At 36.9% G+C, this 24,749-nt stretch overlaps 1 protein-coding gene and 1 long non-coding RNA gene across 3 annotated transcripts in view; one reads left to right on the top strand and one right to left on the bottom strand.

Moving 5' to 3' along the window:
- LOC103092418 (uncharacterized) overlaps nucleotides 1–24,749 on the top strand; it is a 126,033-nt gene that overhangs the window by 70,825 nt on the left and 30,459 nt on the right. The window contains exons 3-4 of the long non-coding RNA XR_008917501.1: nucleotides 7,985–8,308; nucleotides 10,221–10,399. This is a non-coding gene — a long non-coding RNA (uncharacterized LOC103092418). The remainder of the gene's footprint in view (nucleotides 1–7,984; nucleotides 8,309–10,220; nucleotides 10,400–24,749) is intronic.
- The window catches only part of ADCY8 (adenylate cyclase 8), a 382,696-nt gene continuing 374,672 nt past the window's right edge, over nucleotides 16,726–24,749 (bottom strand). For both annotated transcript variants that reach the window (XM_007488342.3, XM_007488343.3), the window contains one exon: nucleotides 16,726–17,303. In XM_007488342.3, coding sequence (XP_007488404.1) covers nucleotides 16,816–17,303 — 488 coding nt within the window. In that variant the 3' untranslated portion in view covers nucleotides 16,726–16,815. The remainder of the gene's footprint in view (nucleotides 17,304–24,749) is intronic.

Below are 24,749 nucleotides of genomic sequence, written 5' to 3'. Positions count from 1 at the left end.
ATAAATGTGAATTAACTTCTGAATATAAAATTCTAGATTTCTATTAACACAAGAAAAAAGACCCACAGCTCCCATATAAACAACCAAGGTAACAAAAGCATTTATTTGATACATCTCAGACTTTATTTCCCTCCAAAAGATAGTGCAGAAAATGCAGATCCTAAGTAAATTTAGAAAAAAAGTAGTGCCTAAATAATCAATGAAATTTTCCTTCCTAATTAGTGGACTTTACCTTTCCATAGAGTCCTGTATAGTCCCACTCAGATTTCCAGCCCCACTTTGTGATTTGGACAACCTTCAGAAGAGAAACACTTTGAGACTGTTAGGCAATACTCCTACACTCTATGGAGTCCCTATTCCTCACAGAGATCCTTTAAGGATGCTAGGTGGCAGAGTGGATAAAGCTCCAGAGCTGGAGTCAGGAGCACACATCTTCTTGAGTTCAAATATGGCCTCAGATACTTTCTAGCTATGTGACCTAGGCAAGTCACTTAACCCTGTTTGCCTTAGTTTCTTCATTTGTAAAATGATCTGGAAAGGGAAAGGGTAAACCAGTAACTTTGCCAAGAAAATGGCAATTAGGTTTACAAAGTCAGAAATGACTGAGCAACAAGAACAACAACAATGAGTTTAGACTTTCTTGGAAAGGAAGCACATTCTGAGATTTGCTATCAGAGAACCCCCTTTATATCTGGTCTGTAAATCTGAAAATTTTATATAATTGTGTAGAACAAAGCCTATTTTGGGGTCCCCTCATGTTACACCATTAGTACCATATTTCTCTAGCAATGATAGTGAGCAGTGATAGCAGTGGTGGAGGTGGTGGTAGGGGTGAATGTAGAAAGGTATCAATGATACTCCTCTCACTCCCTGGAGCATAATACCTTGGAGGATATTCCTTTTCTGTGGCTAGAAAGCTAGATCCTCGAATCATACTATTTAGGTAGTTTCCCCTCTCTAGCTAGAAGGTCATATTCTAGGACTTTCTGCCATAGGGTTGCTAGAGAGCTAGAAGAGCGTGTATCTCCAAGCAGGCCACTTGGAACAGTGCATATCTGTTTCTTCCCCTCCAAGACTACTCTTTGTCAAGCATTTTTTCAGCACCTAATATATGCCAGACACAGTGCTAAGTACTTTACTGATATTTTCTCATTTAATGATAATAATAATAGTAACAGTAATAGATAAAATTTATATAGTACCAAGTATGTTCTAGGCACTGTGCTAAGCACTTTATAATTATTATGTCACTTAATCCTCACTGCAACTGTGGGAGGAAGGTACTATTATTATCCCCATTTAACAGCTGAGAAAAGTGAGGCAGAGTGTTTAAGTAACTGCCAATGCTCAGAGAGCTACTAAATGCCTGCTGTTGGACCTAATGTTCTATCTACTGTGCCACTTGGCTGCCTTAGAGCAGTAGCTTTCGGGTCTTTGATCTCTGGCCTAATCTCAGAAAATGGAAAAAAGGAAAGAATAAGAGGTCATAAACTCTTTTCTTTCAGCTACATAACAAGCATATTATTGCCTCTCCCAAATGAATATAGGGGTGTGAAGAGTGATGGGAAGGGTTTGGTATTATATTGCTGTCCAGTCGAGATCTCTTTGGGAAAAAGGTAAAAGAGGAAAAGCCAAAAAAAAAAGGTATCAGATCCCCTATAAACTGGCATGGAGGGGTTTCTCTGTTCCTAGGAGCCAAAGAGTCTGAGGCAATCAATTCATCTTAGGGGCCATAAAACCATCCTCTAGGGCACCAGAGCTTATTTCCAAACCAGCTAATAGATCTCACCCTAACATTTAATAAGGACAGATTTTTTTCTCTCTAACAGCAAGTTCCCTCTGGGCATGGTCACCTTTCATTGGAAAAATCTCTCTCTTCAAACCTGAAACTAAGACCACCTCCCAGGAAACTCTTTAGGTTGATTGTAGAACTTCTCATTTCAACACTTCCATACGGAAGAGGTATTATGATAAAAGCATCTACTTCAAATGATTGTTTTCAACGATATTTCTTGTTCTTTGCTTATATGACTTCATATGTATAATAAATTATTTTACATGTAATTGATAAATATTTAATGAAATGAAAATATATTAGGGGAAAAGATTGTTTCTTATTATTTTTACTATAATATGGTAGAGTGCACAAAACCTTTGGGGATTTATCTTAATTATTTCTACTGGGATTGGACATTCCCCCAATTCCACGTACTATGTGAGGCTATAGAAAGAATATTCATTATTAAAACTATCTATGATCACATGAAAAAATGCTCCAAGTCAGTACTGATTAGATAAATACAAATTAAAGGAACTCTGAGATACTCTTTTATGCTTATCAGATTGGCTAATATGACAAAAATAGGGGAAAATGATAAATGATGGAAGGGATGTGGGAAAACTGGGACATTAATACACTGTTGATGGAGCTGTGAAATGATACAACCATTGTGGAGAACAATTTGGATCCATGCCAAAAGGGACATTAAACTGTGCATACCCTTTGACCCACCAATACCATGACTAGATCTGTATCCCAAAGAGATCAAAGAAAGGGGTAAGGATCTACTTATGCAAAAAATATTTATAATAATTCTTTTTGTAATGATGAAGAATTGAATACTGAGGCATCATCTATCAGTTGGGGAATGACTACACAAGTTGTGGCATATGATTTTAATGGAATACTTGTGCCTTAAGAAAAGGAAGCCAGGATGATTTTAGAAGAGCCCAGAAAGACTTCTATGAACTAATGCAAAATGAAGTAAGCAGATCCATGAGAACATTGTACACAAGAACAGTAATAAAGTAAGATAGTCAACTATGAATAACAACTATTATTAACAATGCAGGAGTTCAAGAGAACTCCGAGAGAGTCATGAAAAAGGCAATTCATTGCCATATCAGGAAATGATAAAATCTGAATGCAGATTGAAACATATAATTTTCCAATTTATTTCTCTTGAGTTTTTCTTGAATGTGTGATGTGTTTTCTTTCATAAGAAGAGGAATATGGAAATAAGTATTGCATGATAGCAAGGGGAAGACAGAGAGGGAGAGAATTTGGATTGTGAGATGTTAGGAAATAAAGGTTAAAAATTGTTTCTGGTAACTGGGACTCTTCATTGTGTCGTAGTGGAAAGAATGCTGGATTTGAAGTCATGGGACTTTTTGATTTGTAGTTGGAAAAGAACCACTTAGAGACTATCTAATCCAATGTCCTAGTTTTAAAGATGAGAAAACAGAGATTCAGAAAGGAGAATGGACTTGTCATTAAAATATAAGCTCTTTGAGAGCAGGGATTCATTGTTGTCTCTGTGTATTTTTTGTAAGGACTTAACAAATGTTTGCTTGTTGATTGATTAGATTACCAAGGAGATAGCAAAAATGGCTTATGAATCTAATTTGATGAGGTTGAGCAATAGTAAAAAGTGCTTTGAAATCCTTTTTAAAAAATGATGGTTTTAGATCTTATGTTTTTTACTAATTAACAGATATTCCCAATTAGACTATGGACTCAAACTGTTTTCCCTGTGCCCTTCCTCCTAATTGATATAGGTTTGACTGACATCCCAAGCCTGAAGGGAGGGGGGAGCACCTGAGTTAACTTGAAGGATGTTATGCCTTTATCCTTTTTGATAAGAGTTTACAAGGCTGAGAAAGGATACCCAAGCATCAAAACAACCTTGAAAGTCTGACAAACAGGACATGGGAGGGAATGTCATTCAGGCATATGGGGGAATCTTTGTGCCCCTTCCCTGCTTCTTCTTCTGGAACACCCCATGACATACTCATGAGAGTAATAATCTGAGGGAGGGCAGAGAATTCCCAAGGATGGGAGAGGTAATGTCCCAGACCTTAAATAAAATGTAACAATCTGAATCCCTTGCATGTGTGGGGAAGTTACAGTTCCATCCTAACTGGGCTATTCCATCATCCTGGACCATTTTCATCCATTGGCCCCACCATATGTAACATCTTTGAATAAAAATTACCATGCCTTAAGATGAAGGGGGGTATGAGTAGTAATTCTTTAGGTGAGAACCAGAATTCACTCTTATAACAAAGTCACATGAATCAATATTAAATGTTCTAGTTCACACCATTGTGCCATAGGAATCAAAGGCTAGTTCTGAGTAATGCTTGCTGATTGTGTGACAATGGAGAAGTCCTTTTTCCCTTCTAAGTGCCTGTATGGTGGACTTGAAAGGCTGAACTTGGAATTCAGAAAGACTTGGGTTCAAATCCCAACTAACATTTATTGACTATGGACACATCACTTGTCTCTGAGTCAGTTTCCTCATTTCTAATAATAATAAATATCTATAGATAAAATGTTAGCTATATAAATAAATGATGCTTTAAGTTTGACAAAGCACTTTATAATTTTTCATTTAACTGTAGAATGAGTTTAACAGTTTTTTTCTAAAATAGATATAACAGAAAACAATTATTTTACCTACTCGACAGAACTGCTGTTTCAAATGAGATAATATACATAAAACAGTATGGTGTTGTTGTTCAGTCATTCAGTTGTGTCTGACTGTGACTCTATGTAGGGTTTTCTTGGCAAAGACATTGGAGTGGTTTTCCTTTTCCTTGTCTAGTAAAACATGGTGAAGATATATGCTATTATTATTTTTAATCTATATCTTTCATCTTAGATTCAATACCGTGTATTGGTTCTAAGGTAGAAGAGCAGTAAAGGCTAGGCAATGGGGATTAAGTGACTTGTTCAGGGTTACACAGCTAGGAAATGTCAGGTCATATTTATTTATTTATTTGTTTATTTTTTTTTAATTTTATTTAATTCATTAATTTAGAGCATTTTTCCAGGCTTACAAAAATCATGTTCTTTTCCTCCCCTCCCCCCAACCCACTCCCATATCTGACACAAAATTCCACTGGGTTTTACATGTGTCTTTCTTTGGTCAAGACTTATTTCCATATTATTGGTATTTGCACTTGGGTGACCATTTAGGATTTATAACCCCAATCATATCCCCATTGACAGATGTGATCAAGAAGTTGTTTTTCTTCTGTGTTTCTACTCCCACAGATTTTCCTCTGAATGTGGATAGTATTCTTTCTCATAAGTCTTTCAGAAATGTCCTGGATCATTGCATTGCTGCTAGTAGAGAAGTCCATTACGTTCAATTGTACCACAGTGTATCAGTCTTTGTGTATAATGTTCTCCTGGTTTTGCTCCTTTCACTCTGCATCAATTTCTGGAAGTCATTCCAGTTCACATTGAATTCCTCCAGTTCATTGTTTCTTTTGAGCACAATAGTATTCCATCAGCCATTTCCCAATCAGAGGGCATCCCCCTATTTTCTAATTTTTTGTCACCACAAAAAGCACAGCTATGAATATTCTTGTACAAGTCTTTTTCCTTATTATTTCTTTGGGGTATAAACCCAGTAGTGCTATGGCTGGATCAAAAAGAAGGTAGTCTTTTAGAACCCTTTGGTCATAGTTCCAAATTGCCTTCCAGAATGGTTAGATCAATCCACAACTCCAGCAGCAATGCATTAATGTCCCAATTTTGCCACATCCCCTCCAGTATTCATTACTTTCCTTTGCTCTCATGTTAGCCAATCTGTTAGGTGTGAGGTGGTACCTCAGTTGTTTTGATTTGTATTTCTCTGATTACAAGAGATTTAGAACATTTTTTCATGTGTTTATGGATAATTTTGATTTCTTTATCCAAAAATTGCCCATTCATGCCCCTTGCCCATTTATCAATTGGGGGATGGCTTGATATTTTTTTTTATACAATTGATTTAGCTCTTTATAAATTTGAGTAATTAGACCTTTGTCAGAGTTTTTTGTTATGAAGATTTTTTTCCAATTTGTTGCTTTCCTTCTAATTGTGGTTGCAAAAGTCTTGTTTGTACACAACCTTTTTAATTTTATATAATCAAAATTATTTACTTTACATTTTGTAATTTTTCTAACTCTTGCTTCGTCTTAAAATCTTTCCTTTCCCAAAGATCTGACAAGTATACCATTCTGTTTTCACCTAATTTAATTATAGTTTCATTCTTTATGTTCAAGCCATTCACCCATTCTGAGTTTATCTTGGTGTGGGGTGTTAAATGTTGATCTAAACCTCTCTCTCTAATCTAAACCTAATCTCTTCCATACTGTCTTCCAATTTTCCCAGCAGTTTTTGTCAAATAGTGGATTTTTGTCCCAAAAGCTGGAATCTTTGGGTTTATCATAGACAGTCTTAATTAGGTCACTTACCCCAAGTCTATTCTACTGATCTTCCCTTCTTTCTCTTTGCCAGTACTATATTGTTTTGATGACCATGGCTTTATAGAATAGTTTGAGTCTGGTACTTCTAGGCCACCTTCCTTCACATTTTTTTTTCAATATTTCCCTTGATATTCTTGATTTTTTGTTCTTCCAAATGAACTTTGTTATCTGAGGGTATATTTAAACCCAGGATCTCACATCTCCGGGCCTGACTCTCTTATCTACTAAGCTACTTAGCTGCCCCCCAATCTGTTGTTATTATTATGGAGTGAGTTTAAAAATACTTACACTATCGACCTCAGAATCATCCTGAGAAAAGCTTATATGTGCCTTCAAGGATTATAGAGTCATGAACTGTTATCACACCTCTTATTACCTTGCAGAGTTAGACATCTAGACCATTAGCACAGAGCTGACCCTGACCATAGCTTAAGCTTATTTGTAGCTGTTGCCCTGAAGTCCTAAGGGCATTAATTCTAAAGCCAGAATTTTTGACATACCAGAGTTGGAGCCTTGGTTATTAAGATAGCCTGTTTTCCTCTACCAAAGAAATCCAACAGACCCAATATATTTTCTTTCTAGAGCTCACTGACAAGGAAGGAAGTAAATAAACATTTATGAAATGCCTAATATAGACCAGATGTGCTAAGAGTTTTACAAATATAATCTCATTTTATCCTTACAACAATCCAATGAAATAGGTTCTTTTACTATTAATGTTTTATAGTTGAGGAAAGTGAGCCAGATAGAAGTTAAGTGATTTGCCTAGTCTCATATAACTAGTGTCTGAAGCAGAATTTGACCTCGTCTTTCTGACTCCAGACTCAATGCTTTATCCACTGTACTCTCTAGCTAGTTATTAACATTTGTCATTTGAATTTATTGACTAATTTTGTAGGAAAATATCCATAGAGAATTTTTCATCATATTAGCTGGGCTTTGGTCATACTGGTCTATCTTTGGTTGTTGTGAATATGACTTGTGTTCTCTGAACCCCCAGCCCTTTTCTAACACTTTTCTATAACTAGAATGATTCCTCCCTCTCTTTAACTTTTGAATTCCTATTTTAATTTAGAGTAGAGTTCAAATACCTCTCCCTTCATGAAGATTTCCCTTATCCTCTTGATGTACTTGATGACTTGGTTTTTGATGTCTTTCTTCTTTGCCTTCATCTAACCCTTAGTTTTATAATTCTCCAAAATATGTTTATGTAAAATTGAATATTATAAATATAACAAATATTTTTTAATCCTTACATTCTGTCTTAGAATCAATACTGTGTATTGTAACCAAGGCAGAAGAATGGTGAAGGCTAGGAAATAGGGGTTAAGTGACTTGTCCATGGTCACACAATTAGGAAATATCTGAGGCCAATTTTGAACCCAGGACCTCCAGAACAAGTATATTTTGATTACTCTTCCAAAGCCAGGCAGACTACATCTGCCCCTATAGGTTTTAGAGACTGTTAAGAAGCTTTTGGTATGTCTTTTCTACTGTCATTGGCTCAAGCCATCACTGATTGCATTTCTCCCATAATTAGCTACAATGAGCAGTTTAAGTTAATTACTTAATATAAATTAGTCTTTACAAAGGAAACATTTAAATATATAACAAAAACAAAATAAAAATATCCTCTCCCCCCAATAACTTTGGGATGCACAGTTCAGTTCCTCCATCAGTTTTGTTCCACTAAATTTACATTCATCTATTATATAACTTCCAGATGCAGTCACTCGTCTCAGTTACTATTGGCCCAAAGGAAGCTACTGAAGGGAAATCCTTGGTCTTCTAGGAATCAGTGCTATTGCTTTACTTAAATATTCAAATAGATCTGTGACCTCATCAATTGGAAAATTCCCCTCCAAAATACAGATGATAACACCCATGCTTGGCTATCCTGTGCAGCTTTTGTCTGTATTCTCCCAAGAGTTCATCATTTGGGGTCCATCCAATATGCTCCAGACCATTCATGTTTTCCTCTGACATTGTGAAGGTAACAGCAGAGCACTGTGGCTGTCCAACACCTGTCATCTCTCATTATTGCCATGTGAGTAGACAATTTTCTCCCTTCTCTACTTTGCATCTGCCATTCTGCCTGATTTCAACTCTAGGAAGCAAGGGCTCCCTCCCAGGATAAATTCATCCCTTCTAAACTCATCACCATGCTGCTAAGTCAAGTCTACGTTGATATGACCACCTTTGACGTTCTCTTTCCTCTGCCTGGAGAACTGGAGGGCTAACTGATATCTTAATTCTCTTCACTTTGCTTCTACTATTCTGCCACATTTTAATTGCATGGAACAAGATGCCCTCTGATACACCTTACCAGTTTCTTGACTCCTCTTATATGTTGTCTTCCCCTTTAGTGTAAGCTTTTTGATGGCAAGGACTATCCATTTTATTAATTATATCTCCAGAACTTAGAACAGCGCCTGGGACATTTATTGTTGTTCTGTTGTGTCTGACTCTTTGTAACCCCATATGGGTTCACTTTTTCCTTCTCCAGCTCATTTTACAGATGAGGAAACTGAGGCAAACAGTATTAAGTGACTTGTCTAAGGTCACACAGCTAGTAAATGCCTAAGACTAGATATGAATTCAGATTTTCCTGAGTCCCAACATGACACTCTACCTCCTTCACCGTAGTTTCCCATGTCTGGCATATAAGTAGGCACTTAATAAATGTTTATTGAATTATACTAGATAAGTTTTCCTGATAGGGCCTTTGACTCCTTTTTTTTTAGATTTCCACTGCAGCTTGCTTATACTCACTATGCACTTGTCCATTGTTCTTTGCATGATACACATTTTTAGTGCTGCAAATGTCAGTAGTATTCTGACATAGCAGTATTCCTCCTCAAATTCATAGGTTTCCTGAAACATATTGCCAAAAAGTTACCTGGCATCCATTTGAAGACCTCTAGTAATGGGGAAAATCACTACTCGCTGAGACAGCCCTTTCTGTTTTTCAGAGTTCTAATGTTTTGGATGATTTTCCTTTTAGTGGAACTAAAATCTGGCTCCATATAATTGCTGCCAATTTGCACCTTGTTTTGTCTTTTAGAGCCAAACTGAATAAATATCATTTGATTCTCATAAAAAGCCTGTGAAGTAGGTCACACAAATGTTATTTTGTTGTTCAATTGTGCTAGACTCTTCTTGACCCCTGTTTTGGTGTTTTCTTTGCAAAGACACTGGAATGGTTTGTCGGTTCTCTCTCCAGATCATTTTACAGATGAGGAAACTGAGACTAACATAAATATGTGACTTGCTAAGTGTCTGAGGTCAGATTTGAACTAAAAAAGATGAATCTTATTCCAGGACTGGCACTCTATCCATTGTGCACATAGCTGCTATACAGATGTATTCTTCTTCCTTCATAGAAGAGGAATTAAGACACAGAAAGTTTAAATGACTTACCCTGGGTGACATAACCAGAAAGCAGAAGGGGTTTTCAAACCTAGACATTTTTACTCCAAGCCTTGTTGTTTCCATTACACCCACCCCATGAGAAGCTAGCATGACAGATAAACAGAACTGATAATTAAGAAATGCATGCTATTTTTTCCCTTTAAAGTCTATATTTACTGATACAAAGTACTTCCCTGAGACTTCATTTTATATTCTGGTAAATGAATAATTAGTGGTTAACCAGGTCCTTTAGATGCAGTTTACTAAATCAGGAAATAATTCACATATTTAATAAGATATCATAACAGAATGTAATCAGATTCAGGAGTATGGGATCTGGTCCAGTGGCCCATATCACTGGTCAGGCCAATGACCCTTCAGGTAATTTCACTTCCAGAAACAGGGTATTCAAATAAAGAAATAAACCATATATTTCCAACTTGAATGGCCAACTACCAACTTGAGAAATAGATGCAACATATACTTGTTAGAAGAGAAATGGAAAGGAGTAAGATTTTGCTAATTTCAACATCTGTTTGATCTTATAGGGTGATGATGGATCCAAGTGAATTAATTGATTTCACAGAATTACGGAATTCCAGCATCTAAGAATTAGAAAGAATATCTGAAGCCATCTAACTCAATCTGTGTTTGACCAAGGATCCCAGGGACAACAAATGACCATCTTTTTGAAAATTTCTAATGGATAGAAATTTATTACATTTGGGTATGTAATGACTACACATGAATTTAAGACATTCCATTCAACTTTTAGATTGCTTTGATTATCAGGATTTTTTAAAAGATGAACGTAACTTTGCTTCTCTAGTTTTTAGGACATATCCATTCCCTCTTCTGTAGGTCTTATCAAATACTTGAACATGGCTAGTTCCTTCCATCTTTATTTACATGGTATAGTCTCTAGGCAATTCACTATCCTGGTAGCCCTCTAGACATTTGGTTGCTTGGCAGTAGCCTGCAATGAACTCCATTTATGGTCTGGCCAGAAGAGAATATGGCAGGACTTAATAATCTCCAGTTTTAAATATCCTTTATCTCTCTCTCTCTCTCTCTTTCTCTTTCTCTCTCTCTCTCTCTCTCTCTCTCTCTCTCTTTCTCTCTCTCACTCTCTCACTCTCTCTCTCACTCTCTATCTCTGTCTGTCTGTCTGTCTCTCTCTCTCTCTCTGTGTCTCTCTCCCCCCCCCCATTTATGCTGCAGAGAGTATTTAGTATTCTTGGCAGCCATTTCATATTATTGACTAATGTTGAACTTTGTTGTATTATTTTCCAGTTGTCTCTGACTCTTTGTGACCCTATTTAGTGGTTTTTCTTTGCAAAGATACTGGAGTGGTTTGACATTTCTTTCTCCAACTCATTTTGTAGAAGGGGAAATGGAGATAAACAGAGTAAGTGACTTACTCAGGATCTCACAACTAGTCAGTGTCTAAATCTGGATTTGAACTCAGATCTGTCTCCAAGAGCAGTTCTTTATTCACTGTGCCACACACACACACATATGCATATATGTGTATTTGTATACATATGCATATATATGTGTGTGTATAAATATATCTATATATCTATAATGTCTCAAAAGTCTTAGGGCAGGTTTAAACTATTAAAATTTTGATACACTGTGTGAGAGTGTATATGTGTGTATATATATATGTATATGCTAGCAGATTTATGATTTAATTAGTACAGAAACTATATGGTGTTTCCTCTAGCTAACACAAGTTTCTACCTGACTTAAACTTAGCCTGGTTAAGTGGTTAAGAGAGGTAAAATGACTTATTTAGGGTCACACAACCAACATGAGTCAGAAGTAAGTAGTCATGAAGCCATCTGATTCCCTGGCCAGCTCCTTTATCCACTATTCCACAATGCTTCTTTTCCTCTGTGTATTGAAACAAAATTTGCTCCTCTGAAATTTCTTCAATTACTTCAATTTCTGCCCTCTAGGATGAACCAGAAGATCTAACTCCTGGAGATAATATAAACACCGAACTTTCAGAAGTAACATGATTTTTTTTTAAAAAAGTGTTTCATAAACCTTAAAGGACTATGGAAGTGCTATTTAGGAACTTGGCTATAATTGTAAATTTCAATGTTCACTTTGAGAGTAGGACTTTATCTAACTAAATCAATACTTTCTATAGTCCGGTAGCCTGGTTTAGTCACTGGATACTCCTGTCTAAGTTCAGATTGAAACTTGTCTTGGTGTTCCTAAGATCAGAGCTGACATCTTTTCTGCAAGGGCCATGAGGGAAAGAAGCAAGATTAGTTTCCACCAAGCGCACTTTTCAGCTGGTTCCCATCTTAGCATTTCCTCAGGAATGGAAGCAATGCTTAGTTCCTCAGTAGTCTTGCATTTCATGTTCCTCAAATAAATGAAATCAGCAGACAGAAGGTAAGTAATGACTGTCATTAGAATAGAAAACATGGTTGAATGATAACATATGTATAACCCAGAGGAATTGCTAGTCAACTCTAGGAGGGAAAAAAGAGAGAATGGAGACAACATTAATCAAATACCTGTGTGTGTGTGTGTGTGTGTGTGTGTGTGTGTGTGTGTGTGAGAGAGAGAGAGAGAGAGAGAGAGAGAGAGAGAACTTTGTTGATTTTAAAATTAAAAAAAATAAAATTACTGACAAAAAATGAATAGAAATCATGCTGGTGGCTTTGGGAAGCCTTTCTTAGACTAGAAGATTGGACAAGACTTTCTTAGACTAGAAGATTGGACAAGTTAATTGTATTGAGAATACCTGGCAGGTTAATGAAATCCTATGGAAGTGCTGAGGCCTGGCTGGGTGACAATAAGATCGATAAAAGGATTATGATATCAAAAGGACCAAAGGGAAACATCTAAGGTATTCGGTTCAGTTCTGGGATTTTAAAGCATTGACAAGCTAGAATGTGCCCAGAGAACAGGAGTTTGGGAGCATTCAAGGTGTGACAATCAGCTATTGGAAGTGAAGATGTTTAGATTGCTGAAGAAAGGACAAGGTGTATACAATTATGGATCTTTAAGAATCTGAAGGTTTGTCCTGTGGAAAGGGGGTGACATTGATTTACTTAGCTGCAGAGACCAGAACTAGGATCTGTGGGTAGAAGTAATTAGTAAACAAATGTGAAGGATAATTTTAGCATTGTGACTTAAAATCTAAATTAGGTCACCAAGGAAATCCCATAATAAAATACTCAAGTCAGCTGGAAATTTATGGTGATTTTAATTAATATAGAGAAAAGAAATTAAGAGAGAGAGAGAGAGAGAGAGAGAGAGAGAGAGTTAATTTAAACTGCTCCATCTCAGGCTGATCCAGGCAGGAGTTCAAGGTGTTGGCCAAGGGGGCCTCCCCTGAGAACCAAGGGAAAGGGAGTCAGTCTTATCACTCACTACGTGACCATCTCAAGCAAGCTGTCTGAGGGAGCTCCTCCAGGCTCGAATTCCAGGATTGAATTGAACTCAGCCTGCTCATAAGAAGTCACCAGGAAAGAGTGATGAGAGGAAGTGATGCAAAATATATAGACAATTTTACATCACTTCCCTGTGTATCATCTGTACCAATGATAGCTTAAGCTTGACTTAGGACAGCCCAGGGGTCTGTCAGCTGTTTTTGATTTGTCATTTTTCTCTATCAAAGGCCATATTCCTAATTTCCTTAAGTATGGGTGTAGACATTCCTGATTTTGTTAGACTAAGGTAGGGTGGAGTAATGTAAAGTTCCCAAGACATCCCTGATTTTGTTAGACTAAGTATCTTCATTGTTACAATCAGGAGATAGCTAAATCTAATCTTCACACAAAGTAACAAAGTTTTACTCAATATAGTTTTTTTTTTATTTCTAACAAATAATTGGATAATGGAATGAGGTACTTTGTTAGCTAGGTAGTTCTGAGTTTCAGATTACTGAAGATGTCCAGTCAAATCCTGGATGATTCCTTGTTAAAAGTGGAGTAATGGGAATTCCCAGTTCATTTTGAATATGCATTTTGGCAATGGAAGAGAGAATATGTATTTATTAAGCACCCATTATGTGTCAGGCACTGTGCTAAGCACCTTACAAATGTTATCTCATTTGAAATATGAATAATGTCAACATCTGTCTGTTGATATGGAGACAATGAGGGAGAAGAATAAAGTATCTTTGTATGATGACATTGAAACCAAAGCACACAATATAATTTGGGACAGCACTACTTACTGTTCAGGTGAAAGAGGTGTTTATTATATTGTATACTTTTTGGTTGGTTCATATCTATAACATTGTGTCCAATTCTGAGCACCATTCTTTTAGGAAGAACTCTGACAAACTGGAAAATACTTTGGGTTATCTTTTCAGTAAAGGGGCTTTTGAAATAAACTTTTTTTAAAAAACCCTAACTTCCATCTTAGAATCAATACTGTGTATTGGCTCCAAGGCAGAAGAGTGGTAAGGGCTAGGCAATGGGGGTTAAGGGACTTGCTCAAGGTCACACAGTTGGGAAGTGTCTGAGGCCAGATTTGAACCTAGGACCTTCCATCTATAGGCCTGTCTCTCAATCCATTGAGCCACCCAGCTTCCCCTTGAAATAAACTCTTATGAAGCATGGAAGAAGGAAAACAAAATGGTATAAGAAGGATAGAGAATTTCCCTCCATCATTCTTCTCTGGTGACACCATATCACTAGACAATGAAAAGATTTTGTGGGTTGAAATGAAGTAGAAACTTGGAGGAATGAAATTGAAATATTGGGATAAAGATAGTAGAGGCACGAGACCTTTTATTATAGAAGTACTAAATCTAGAGTTAGAGAACTTGTGTTTGAATTCTGTCTTCAGATAAGTCACTGCTTATCTCTGGGCCTCAGTTTCTGAATCTGAAAAATGAGTGAGCTAGACTCAGATGTTCTCTTAGGAATCTTTGATCTATGACATATGAGCAATGTTTTATCAGACTAGAATTTATTAGATATAAAGAACTTTTCATTAAAAGTAAAGTCTTTCCTTATCTGAGTAGGGGACAAATATCAATGGTTTAGAACTACAGAATACTTTAGAGGTCATCTATTTCAACCCCTTCATTTTACAGATGAGGAAACTGATCCCCAGAAATGTTAACTAACTTGGCCAACATCAAATGGATAGTATATGACAAAGCCAAGATTTGAATTTAGATCCTCTAACTCATATCTCAAAATCCAGAATGCATTAACTAACCTGTTTCAACTTTTTGGGATTATAGGTTTATATTCTTCCCCTAAATGGATAAAACTCTTTGGGGAGCTAGAATCTTCTGAGAGAAGTTAGGACCATCTCTTTTTGAAGTTTTTTTTTTTCTTTTTAAATAAGGCCCTTTTAGGTGTTTAGGATGGGAATAATTCCCCAGTAGCTTTTGAAAACTTTTATTCAACTCATAGGACCTTCATTTCTGAGACTTCTGCTGCATAAAACTTCCAAATAGTTAATCAGAATATTGGAATGGGACAATCTCTAACCAATTTCTTTGTATTTTTAGTATAGGAATGAGCATTATAAGGAATTTCACATTAAAACTAAAATTCTTCATGCAAAGGAATTATTTTATAAATTTTCATATTTGATTTTGTGCTAAAATTTCCTGAATGAATGCATGGTTGAATTTTGTGTGCCTGAAAAAATACACTCCTATTTTCATGGAGAATCCTCTGTCCAATTTGTTGGGTTTGAATCCAACCAAATGTATTGAATTTCAATATTAGAGAGGTGAAATTTTTCAAGTTACATCTCTTTGAGTCTCATCTACAAAACAGGGATAGCAATACCTCTCTTGAGTAATTCACAGGATTATTATTAGATTCAAGAGAGAAAAAATTTTTGAACATGCTCTAAAAACTGTCAAGTTTTATTTGAATAACATAAGGTTGATACCATTATTTTTTGCCCAAATATATGTGGTATCTTTTAATAAAGCAATGATGGGTTTATAATCCTAGAGTTTATCTGTCATTTTTCAAAGATCAAATATAACAAATGCATTTTGAAGTGGCTTTCACCCATGCCTGAGAATTTATCAAAGTAATGGTCTCTTTAAGGACCAGCATTCATATAGGGGCAGAAATGATTTCTTTAATTCTTCACCAATAGGAATGAGCTCCTGGCATCTTTCTATGTCTTATCTCAGAGCTGTTACCTTTTAGATTTCTCCAGTCCACACATTTTCCTTATCAAAGGAGATTATACATGTGAGAATGCTTTGGGAACTGTGAAGTGTCATATATATTTCAGGTATTTTTATTATTGCTTTGAATTTGGAAACATTATTCACATTTACAGCCTAGATATAACTATGTGAGGCAAGAGTTTGCACACAAATAATCCCAGGATTTTATGCATGAAATGTTATCCATAATTACAAAATGAAAAGTATAGTCAACTGTGACCTTCCCATGTCTCTTTTCATATCTGGTTTTTGCTAAAGACTTGCCAATCATGTTTCTTTGGCAAAAGTCACTATTTTCAAGAGACTTGTAGGATTTGCTCTGGGCTCAAACTAGTCCTATTTCTGCCACAACTGCAATCTATATATTTACAGATGGCATAAACAGAAATTAGAGAATAGAAAAAAGCAATGAAAAGACTTTTGTTAGAGAATATGGTGGAGTGGATGAAACCTTACTTACAAACTTTGGGGCTTGACTGCTTTGATCATGGCTTTGCCATTAACTTGTCTGGGCAAGCTGTTTCAGAATAAGAGGGTTAGTCTAGGTCTGTTTTAGGGAACACATGAAACATATGCTGGAGCATACCAGAAGGGGCTGCTTCCCTCCCCCTTTCCATGTGTGCCTGTGGACATTTCTCACATGACCTATCTCCTCTGTCTAGCAGCACAATGGGAACACTTCCTCCATTGCCTGTCTGGAGTAATGTGGAGGGCTCACATGAGATGTGAGGGTTTCAGTTTGGGCAATTGTTCTCTAAAAGGTTCACCATTACTGAACTATGTGATCGCAGAAGGTTCCCTTTCCTCTGTGCTTCTACCACTGACCTCTTCTTTCTGGTACCCACCAAAGATCAGTAAAAGCATCCTTATTCTAAAAAAAATTAAACCTTTTTATTAGTACATTTATTTTTTATATATAAAAGAAATACAAAAAAAAGGAACACAAAGAAAAATGCTTATTATGGCAAGTCAGATTTGTCAGAGCCTTCTGCTTGGGCTGCTGGTTCAGATCCACTGGCAGTCAACAAAGTCCGTCGGTTATAATGTCCCTTTATAATGCCAGGGTTGTTGTTCTCATTGAGTATTTGCTTCTGTCTTTGCCTGTTCAATGATTGTACCAGTCCCAGGACAACAGCTGCTAAGGAGTACTGTCCAGGCAGTTTTCTTGGTGGTAAGATTAATGGATTGGGTTGTACTCTTCCCAGAAGAAAATATGTTTTGATTTTTCCTTCCTGTTCACTGATGCCCTTGACATAAATCTCTCCTCTGTAGTCAAAAGCAAAGCCCTGGTCTTTTAGGATGAGATACGTCTCCTCAGGCACTTGGATCCGGCCACTGACGCCTGTGCTGTCCATACGACTTGCGAGGTTGACGGTTTTGCCCCAGATATCATACTGTGGCTTCTTGGCGCCAATAACTCCTGCTACCACAGAACCATGGCTGATACCTATAAAGGAAGTAGAAGGGCAAAGGATTTAGAAATGATTGCCTATCTCTGAAATTCCATGGTATTTACTTATCCCTGTAAATAATGATGAAGGATGATCCACCTATGTGAGAAGGAAGGCAGTCACGTCTGCCTCTTGCCCCAATTAGGCTACATAACTTTCTATTATTTGGTATCATTGTCTGTAAAGCAGGGCTAAGCCTTGGAGGAGGCCAATGGATACCCTCTGAAGTAATCCATTACCATTCTTATCCTGTGGTTGTAGAGCAAAATGTAGTGATAAGAGGGAAATCAGGAGATCTGGATTTGGATGCCAAAAAAAAAATAACTTCCTTTTCATAAACTTCTAACTGAAGTTTATCACTTCTTTCCCTTCCCCTCCACTCAAAAAATGAAAAGCCAAAACATTTTTCAGAGAAGGGTCCCACAGACTACCAAATAACTCTGTAACATAAAAAAAGGTTAAGGGCCCCCATCTTAGACACAGATGAAACCAGAAGGGTAGGAGATGATGATTATGTTTCAAAGTCAGCAACATCAGTACTTTGACAACACATCTAAATCCTTTCCTAGTCTTTCAACATGACATGATACTAGTAGTACGCCTTTAATAGTGATGGATACTCGTTTATATTAGTGCATGTCTTATCTTCCAAATTTTGAATTCCTTGGTGGTGGTGCTGGTGGTGGGGCGTTATTTCTTATTTACATCTACCTACCCAGAATCTTACGTAAAGTCTTGTACAAAATGGTTACTCAATCCCTCTGAAGATCAAATGAAATACTATTTGTAAAGTGCTTCTTAGCACAGTGCCTGGCAAATAGCAGGTGCTTAATAAATGTTTATTTTCTCTCCCTTTCCCTCCCTCCATTTTTGTTGAATTCAGTTGAAAACCATGATCATTTCAAACCCCTCCTTATAAATGGTATTAACATCCATCTATTGCTAGGGAGGCAGAGAGCAGGTAGAAGTAAGTCCCCCAGATCAGAAGGCAGGGACTTATGGTCTAAGCCTCATAGGTGTGTGAACTTGGGCAAGTCACTTAGCTTCTCTGAGAGTCAGTAGTTTTATCTGTCAAATGTAGATCACAATTCCTGCCCTGCCTACCTCTGTAGGGTTGTTGTGAGGATTAATTGAGAGGTCAGATGGGAAAATGATTCAAAGTATAAAAAAGTGTTAGATAACTGTGTGAAGGTAGGGAACATTATTAGATGACTTATCTCTATATGTATGTGTTTATGGATAGATGAATGTCAAATCTTTTAGAAAGAATGAGAAGAAATGAATTTTCTAACTGCTAAGAAAATTTAATTCTGCCAATGTATCATTTTAAGGGTAGCTGTGGTTATAGAGGAGCATTTTCAGAATTCATTTGGCATATTTTTTGTGTCCTATTAAATTTTTATTTTCTGTTTTAATTTTGTTGACTGTGGGTTTAGAAGGCAGGATAGGAAAAATAATTGCTCCTGCAATTTCATTGATAAAACTGAAATTTAGAGAAGTGCTTTTAGGTTTGAAAAGTGCCTTAAATGGTATGTCATTTGATGCCCATTTGACAGATGAAGAAAGTGAGGCTGAAAAAGGAGAAGTGACTTGTCCAAGGATACAAATCTAGTGTCTGACATGATATTAAATTTATATTACCTCAATACCAAGCCAACTTGGACTATCTAGATGCTACTTTTGGGCCTTCCTATATATATATAGAAATTCTGTCTACCCATGCAGACTGACTCTTTCTCTGCAAATTATTATGGTAGACATATGCTTTGGGTACTGATAGGTTGTGACTTGCCCAGGGTCACAGAGTCAATATTTGTTAGAAGTAGGTTTTTAACCCAGATTTTCTTGACTCCAAGGCCAGTATTTTAAAAATTCATTATGCCATACTGCTTCTTCTAGAGAAAAAGAAAGCAAATTTAATTTAATTAAAATTGTACATATAATCGGCAAGGGTACATGGAGACCCAAATCAAAAATTAATTGGAAATTAAATAACATGATACTCCAAAATCGGATAGTTAGAGAAGAAATCATAGAAACAATTAACAATTTCGTTGAAGAAAATGACAACGGCGAAACATCCTTTCAAACCTTATGGGATGCAGCCAAGGCAGTACTTAGAGGAAAATTCATATCCCTGAGTGCATATATTAACAAATTAGGGAGGACAGAGACCAAGGAATTGGAAATGCAAATCAAAAAACTTGAGAATGAACAAATTAAAAACCCCCAGAAGAAAACCATACTAGAGATCCTAAAAATTAAGGGAGAAATTAATAAAATAGAAAGTGACAGAACTATTGAGCTAATAAACAAGACTAGAAGCTGGTACTTTGAAAAAACAGACAAAATAGACAAAGTACTGGTTAATTTAATTAAAAAAAGGAAAGAAGAAAGGCAAATTAATAGCATCAAGGATGAAAAGGGGGATCTCACCTCAAATGAAGAGGAAATTAAGGCAATCATTAAAAACTACTTTGCCCAACTATATGGCAATAAATTTACCAATCTAGGTGATATGGATGAATATTTACAAAAATATAAATTGCCTAGACTAACAGAAGAAGAAATAGTTTTCTTAAATAATCCCATATCAGAAATTGAAATCCATCAAGCCATCAAAGAACTGCCTAAGAAAAAATCCCCAGGGCCTGATGGATTCACCAGTGAATTCTATCAAACATTCAGAGAACAGTTAACCCCAATATTATACAAACTATTTGACATAATAAGCAAAGAGGGAGTCCTACCAAACTCCTTTTATGACACAAGCATGGTACTAATTCCAAAGCCAGGCAGGCCAAAAACAGAGAAAGAAAACTATAGGCCAATCTCCCTAATGAATATAGATGCAAAAATCTTAAATAGGATACTAGCAAAAAGACTCCAGCAAGTGATTAGAAGGGTCATCCACCATGATCAAGTAGGATTCATACCAGGGATGCAGGGCTGGTTCAACATTAGGAAAACTATCCACATAATTGACCACATCAACAAGCAAACCAACAAGAATCACATGATTATCTCAATAGATGCAGAAAAAGCCTTTGATAAAATACAACACCCATTCCTACTAAAAACACTAGAAAGCATAGGAATAGAAGGGTCATTCCTAAAAATAATAAACAGTATATATCTAAAACCATCAGCTAATATCATCTGCAATGGGGATAAACTAAATCCATTCCCATTAAGATCAGGAGTGAAACAAGGATGCCCATTATCACCTCTATTATTTGACATTGTATTAGAAACACTAGCAGTAGCAATTAGAGAAGAAAAAGAAATTGAAGGCATCAAAATAGGCAAGGAGGAGACCAAATTATCACTCTTTGCAGATGACATGATGGTCTACTTAAAGAATCCTAGAGATTCAACCAAAAAGCTAATTGAAATAATCAACAACTTTAGCAAAGTTGCAGGATACAAAATAAACCCACATAAGTCATCAGCATTTCTATATAATTCCAACACAGCTCAGCAGCAAGAACTAGAAAGAGAAATCCCATTCAAAATTACCCAAGACAAAATAAAATACTTAGGAATCTATCTCCCGAGACAAACACAGGATCTATATGAACACAACTACAAAACACTTTCCACACAACTAAAACTAGACTTGAACAATTGGAAAAACATTAACTGCTCATGGGTAGGACGAGCCAATATAATAAAAATGACCATCCTACCCAAACTCATCTATCTATTTAGTGCCATACCCATGGAACTCCCCAAAATTTTTTTTACTGATTTAGAAAAAAACATAACAAAGTTCATTTGGAAAAACAAAAGATCAAGGATACCCAGGGAATTAATGAAAAAAAATACAAAGGAAGGGGGTCTTGCAGTCCCAGATCTCAGACTATATTATAAAGCAGCGGTCATCAAAACAATTTGGTACTGGCTAAGAGACAGAAAGGAGGATCAGTGGAATAGACTGGGGGCAAGCAACCTCAGCAAGATAGTATATGACAAACCCAAAGATCCCAGCTTTTGGGACAAAAATCCACTATTTCATAAAAACTGTTGGGAAAATTGGAGGACAGTGTGGGAAAGATTAGGCTTAGATCAACACCTCACACCCTACACCAAGATAAATTCAAAATGGATGAATGACTTGAACATAAAGAAGGAAACTATAAGAAAATTAGGCGAACACAGAATAGTATACATGTCAGACCTTTGGGAAGGGAAATACTTCAAAACCAAGCAAGAATTAGAAAGAATTACAAAATGCAAAATAAATAATCTGGATTACATCAAATTAAAAAGTTTTTGTACAAACAAAACCAATGTAACCAAAATTAGAAGGGTAGCAACAAATTGGGAAACAATCTTCATAAAAACCTCTGACAAGGGTTTAATTACTAAAATTTATAAAGAACTAAATCAATTGTACAAAACAAGCCATTCTCCAATTGACAAATGGGCAAGGGACATGAACAGGCAATTCTCAGCCAAAGAAATCAAAACTATTAATAAGCACATGAAAAAGTGCTCTACATCTCTTATAATCAGAGAGATGCAAATCAAAACAACTCTGAGGTATCATCTCACACCTAGCAGATTGGCTAACATGACAGCTATGCAAAGTAATGAATGCTGGAGGGGATGTGGCAAAGTGGGGACATTAATTCATTGCTGGTGGAGTTGTGAATTGATCCAACCATTCTGGAGGGCAATATGGAACTATGCCCAAAGGGCGATAAAAGACTGTCTGCCCTTTGATCCAGCCATAGCACTGCTGGGCTTGTACCCCAAAGAGATAATGGACAAAAAGACTTGTACAAAAATATTCATAGCTGCGCTCTTTGTGGTGGCCAAAAATTGGAAAATGAGGGGATGCCCCTCAATTGGGGAATGGCTAAACAAATTGTGGTATATGTTGGTGATGGAATATTATTGTGCTAAAAGGAATAATAAAGTGGAGGAATTCCATGTGAACTGGAACAACCTCCAGGAAGTGATGCAGAGCGAAAGGAGCAGAACCAGGAAAACATTATACACAGAGACTGATACATTGTGGTACAATCGAAGGTGATGGACTTCTCCATAAGTATCAATGCAATTTCCCTGAACAATCTGCAGGGATCTAAAAAAAAAATACTACCCACAAGCAGAGGATAAACTGTGGGAGTAAAAACACCGCTGAAAAGCAACTGCTCGACCACAGGGTTGGAGGAGATAAGACTGAGGAGAGACTCTAAATGAACACTATAATGCAAACTCCAACAACAGGGAAATGGGTTCGAGTCAAGAACACATGTGATAACCAGTGGAATCATGCGTCGGCTATGGGAGAGGGAAAGGCGGGGGGGGGGGGGGGGAGGGAGGGGAGGAAAAGAAAACGATCTTTGTTTCCAGTGAATAATGTATGAAAACGACCAAATAAAATAATATTAAAATTAAAAAAAAATTGTACATATATCCTTGAACTGAGTGGTTCTTCATGTCTGGAATGCATTTTCTAACTTTCTGACCCTCCACCCCCTGCCCTAGTCTCATAGAATCCCTGGCTTCATTCTACGCTCAGTTCAAGTGCCTCCTTCTATATCTCTATAATTCCTCAAGTCATGATTACATTTTTCTCTCTTGAAGTTACCTTGTATGGGGCAACTGGGCAGCACAGTGGATAGAGTGCTAGTCTTGGAGTCAAGAGGACATGGGTTCAAATCTAGCCTCAGACACTTTATTGCTATGTGATCCTAGTCAAATCACTCAACCCCAATTACCTAGCTCTTACCATTCTTCTGTCTTAGAATTTATACTAAGATAGAATGCAAGAGTTTTTTTAAAAAGAAATTACTTTGTATTTGCTAACTTTTGTAGGTAGCTAGGTGGTATAGTAGATAGAGCACTGGACCTGGAGTCAGGAAAAACTGAGTTCAAATCTAGCCTCAGACAATATTAATGGTGTAGCACAGATGAGTGACTTAACTTCAGTTTCCTCATTTAGAAAACAATGATAATAGCACTTACCTCCTAGGATTGTTGTAAGGGTAAAATGAGATAATATTAGGGGGCAGCTGGGTGGCTCAGTTGATTGAAAGCTGGACCTAGAGTTTCAAGTCTGGTTTCAGATACTTCCCAGCTGTGTGACTCTAGACACATTAACCCCCATTGCCTAGCCCTTACTGCTCTTCTGCCTTGGAAACAATACATATTTTGGTTCCAAGACAGAAGGTAAGAGTTTAAAAAATGAGATAATATTAGTAAAGTGCTTTGCAAACCTTAAAGTACAATATAAATTATACTTTAAATAATATTAACAATTATTGTTGCATACTTGTTGAATCTCTCTGGTAAAATGTAAACTCTTTGAGGGCAGGGACCATTTCATGTTTGTGTTTCTGTCTTTGGAGAAGGAAACAGCACACCTTCCAGTATCTTTGCAAAGAAAATCCCAAATTGGATCAAGAAGAGATGGATACCACTGAAGAACAATGAAAACATCAAGTTCCTTGCACAGTGCCTTGTTCTGATTTTTGACTGTCAAAGATGCTCCCTGAATTGATTCAAATTGCTGAGTTCTTTGCTTTCCCTGGACTTGGGAATAGTAGCTGGCTGTCAGGGACTCAAGTTGTGCTCATCGACATGCAGGAAGCTGGTGAAGTCACATGCAGTTTGAGAAGTGTCATTCACTGTGATTATTCTTAGCCACAGGGTCAGACGCTGAGCCCTCTCTGGGGGATCCTTCATTGTATCTCTTCCAAGGTCATCCCAGAGCTCCCTTATGTTGAGGTAGACTGACATGTGGTTAAAGAGCAAGGAATAAAAGGCTGCTAACATGGAAGTCTGACAACAGGAATGCTTGTGGCTCTGCCTGAGGAGGACTGTGACAATGAAGAAGTAAGAGCTTCATGGGCCTGGGACCTGGGACCATGGACAGGGAGTCATTGTGGGAGAATTTTTTGCATAATCACAGAGCTTTAGAGCTAGAAGTAGGGCTAGCCTTGGGAATGTATAATTGAAAATCTGTTATCCTAAAAAAGAGGTACCTTTCCCGGGAGCTCACTGACTTTCTGTCATGACATACTTCCTGTAGATAGGGAATATTAGGCAGGGATATGGAAGGTGCCACCTCTTTACTTTCTGTCCTGAGCTTGGTGGTGGTAAGGCAGGTGTTTGAACTGGCTGATCAGCCATGGGCACATGGTCTTTATTTTGTATCTTCTTTATTCCTTGATTTCTAATGATCATTAATAAATCTCTTAAAATATAACATTTTTATTAGAGATTTAATTTTTACAGTTGGCGACCACAAAGGGAATGAAGCTTGGCACACACTCAAATTATGTGAGACTCACTACCTAGTGACAGAATTTTAGATTCAGAAGGGACTGTAGAGAGGATACGAATAAGAGTTTAATCTCAGAGCTGAAGGAGGACTCAGGGATCATCTATCTCAGTCCTTATTTTATGCCCAAACGGATGCTTCACTT

The sequence above is a fragment of the Monodelphis domestica genome, chromosome 3 (genome assembly GCF_027887165.1).
Source record: "Monodelphis domestica isolate mMonDom1 chromosome 3, mMonDom1.pri, whole genome shotgun sequence".
Lineage (NCBI taxonomy): Eukaryota > Metazoa > Chordata > Mammalia > Didelphimorphia > Didelphidae > Monodelphis > Monodelphis domestica.
The sequence above is the reverse complement of the archived record's forward strand: the minus strand, read 5'-3'. Positions and strand labels throughout refer to the sequence as shown.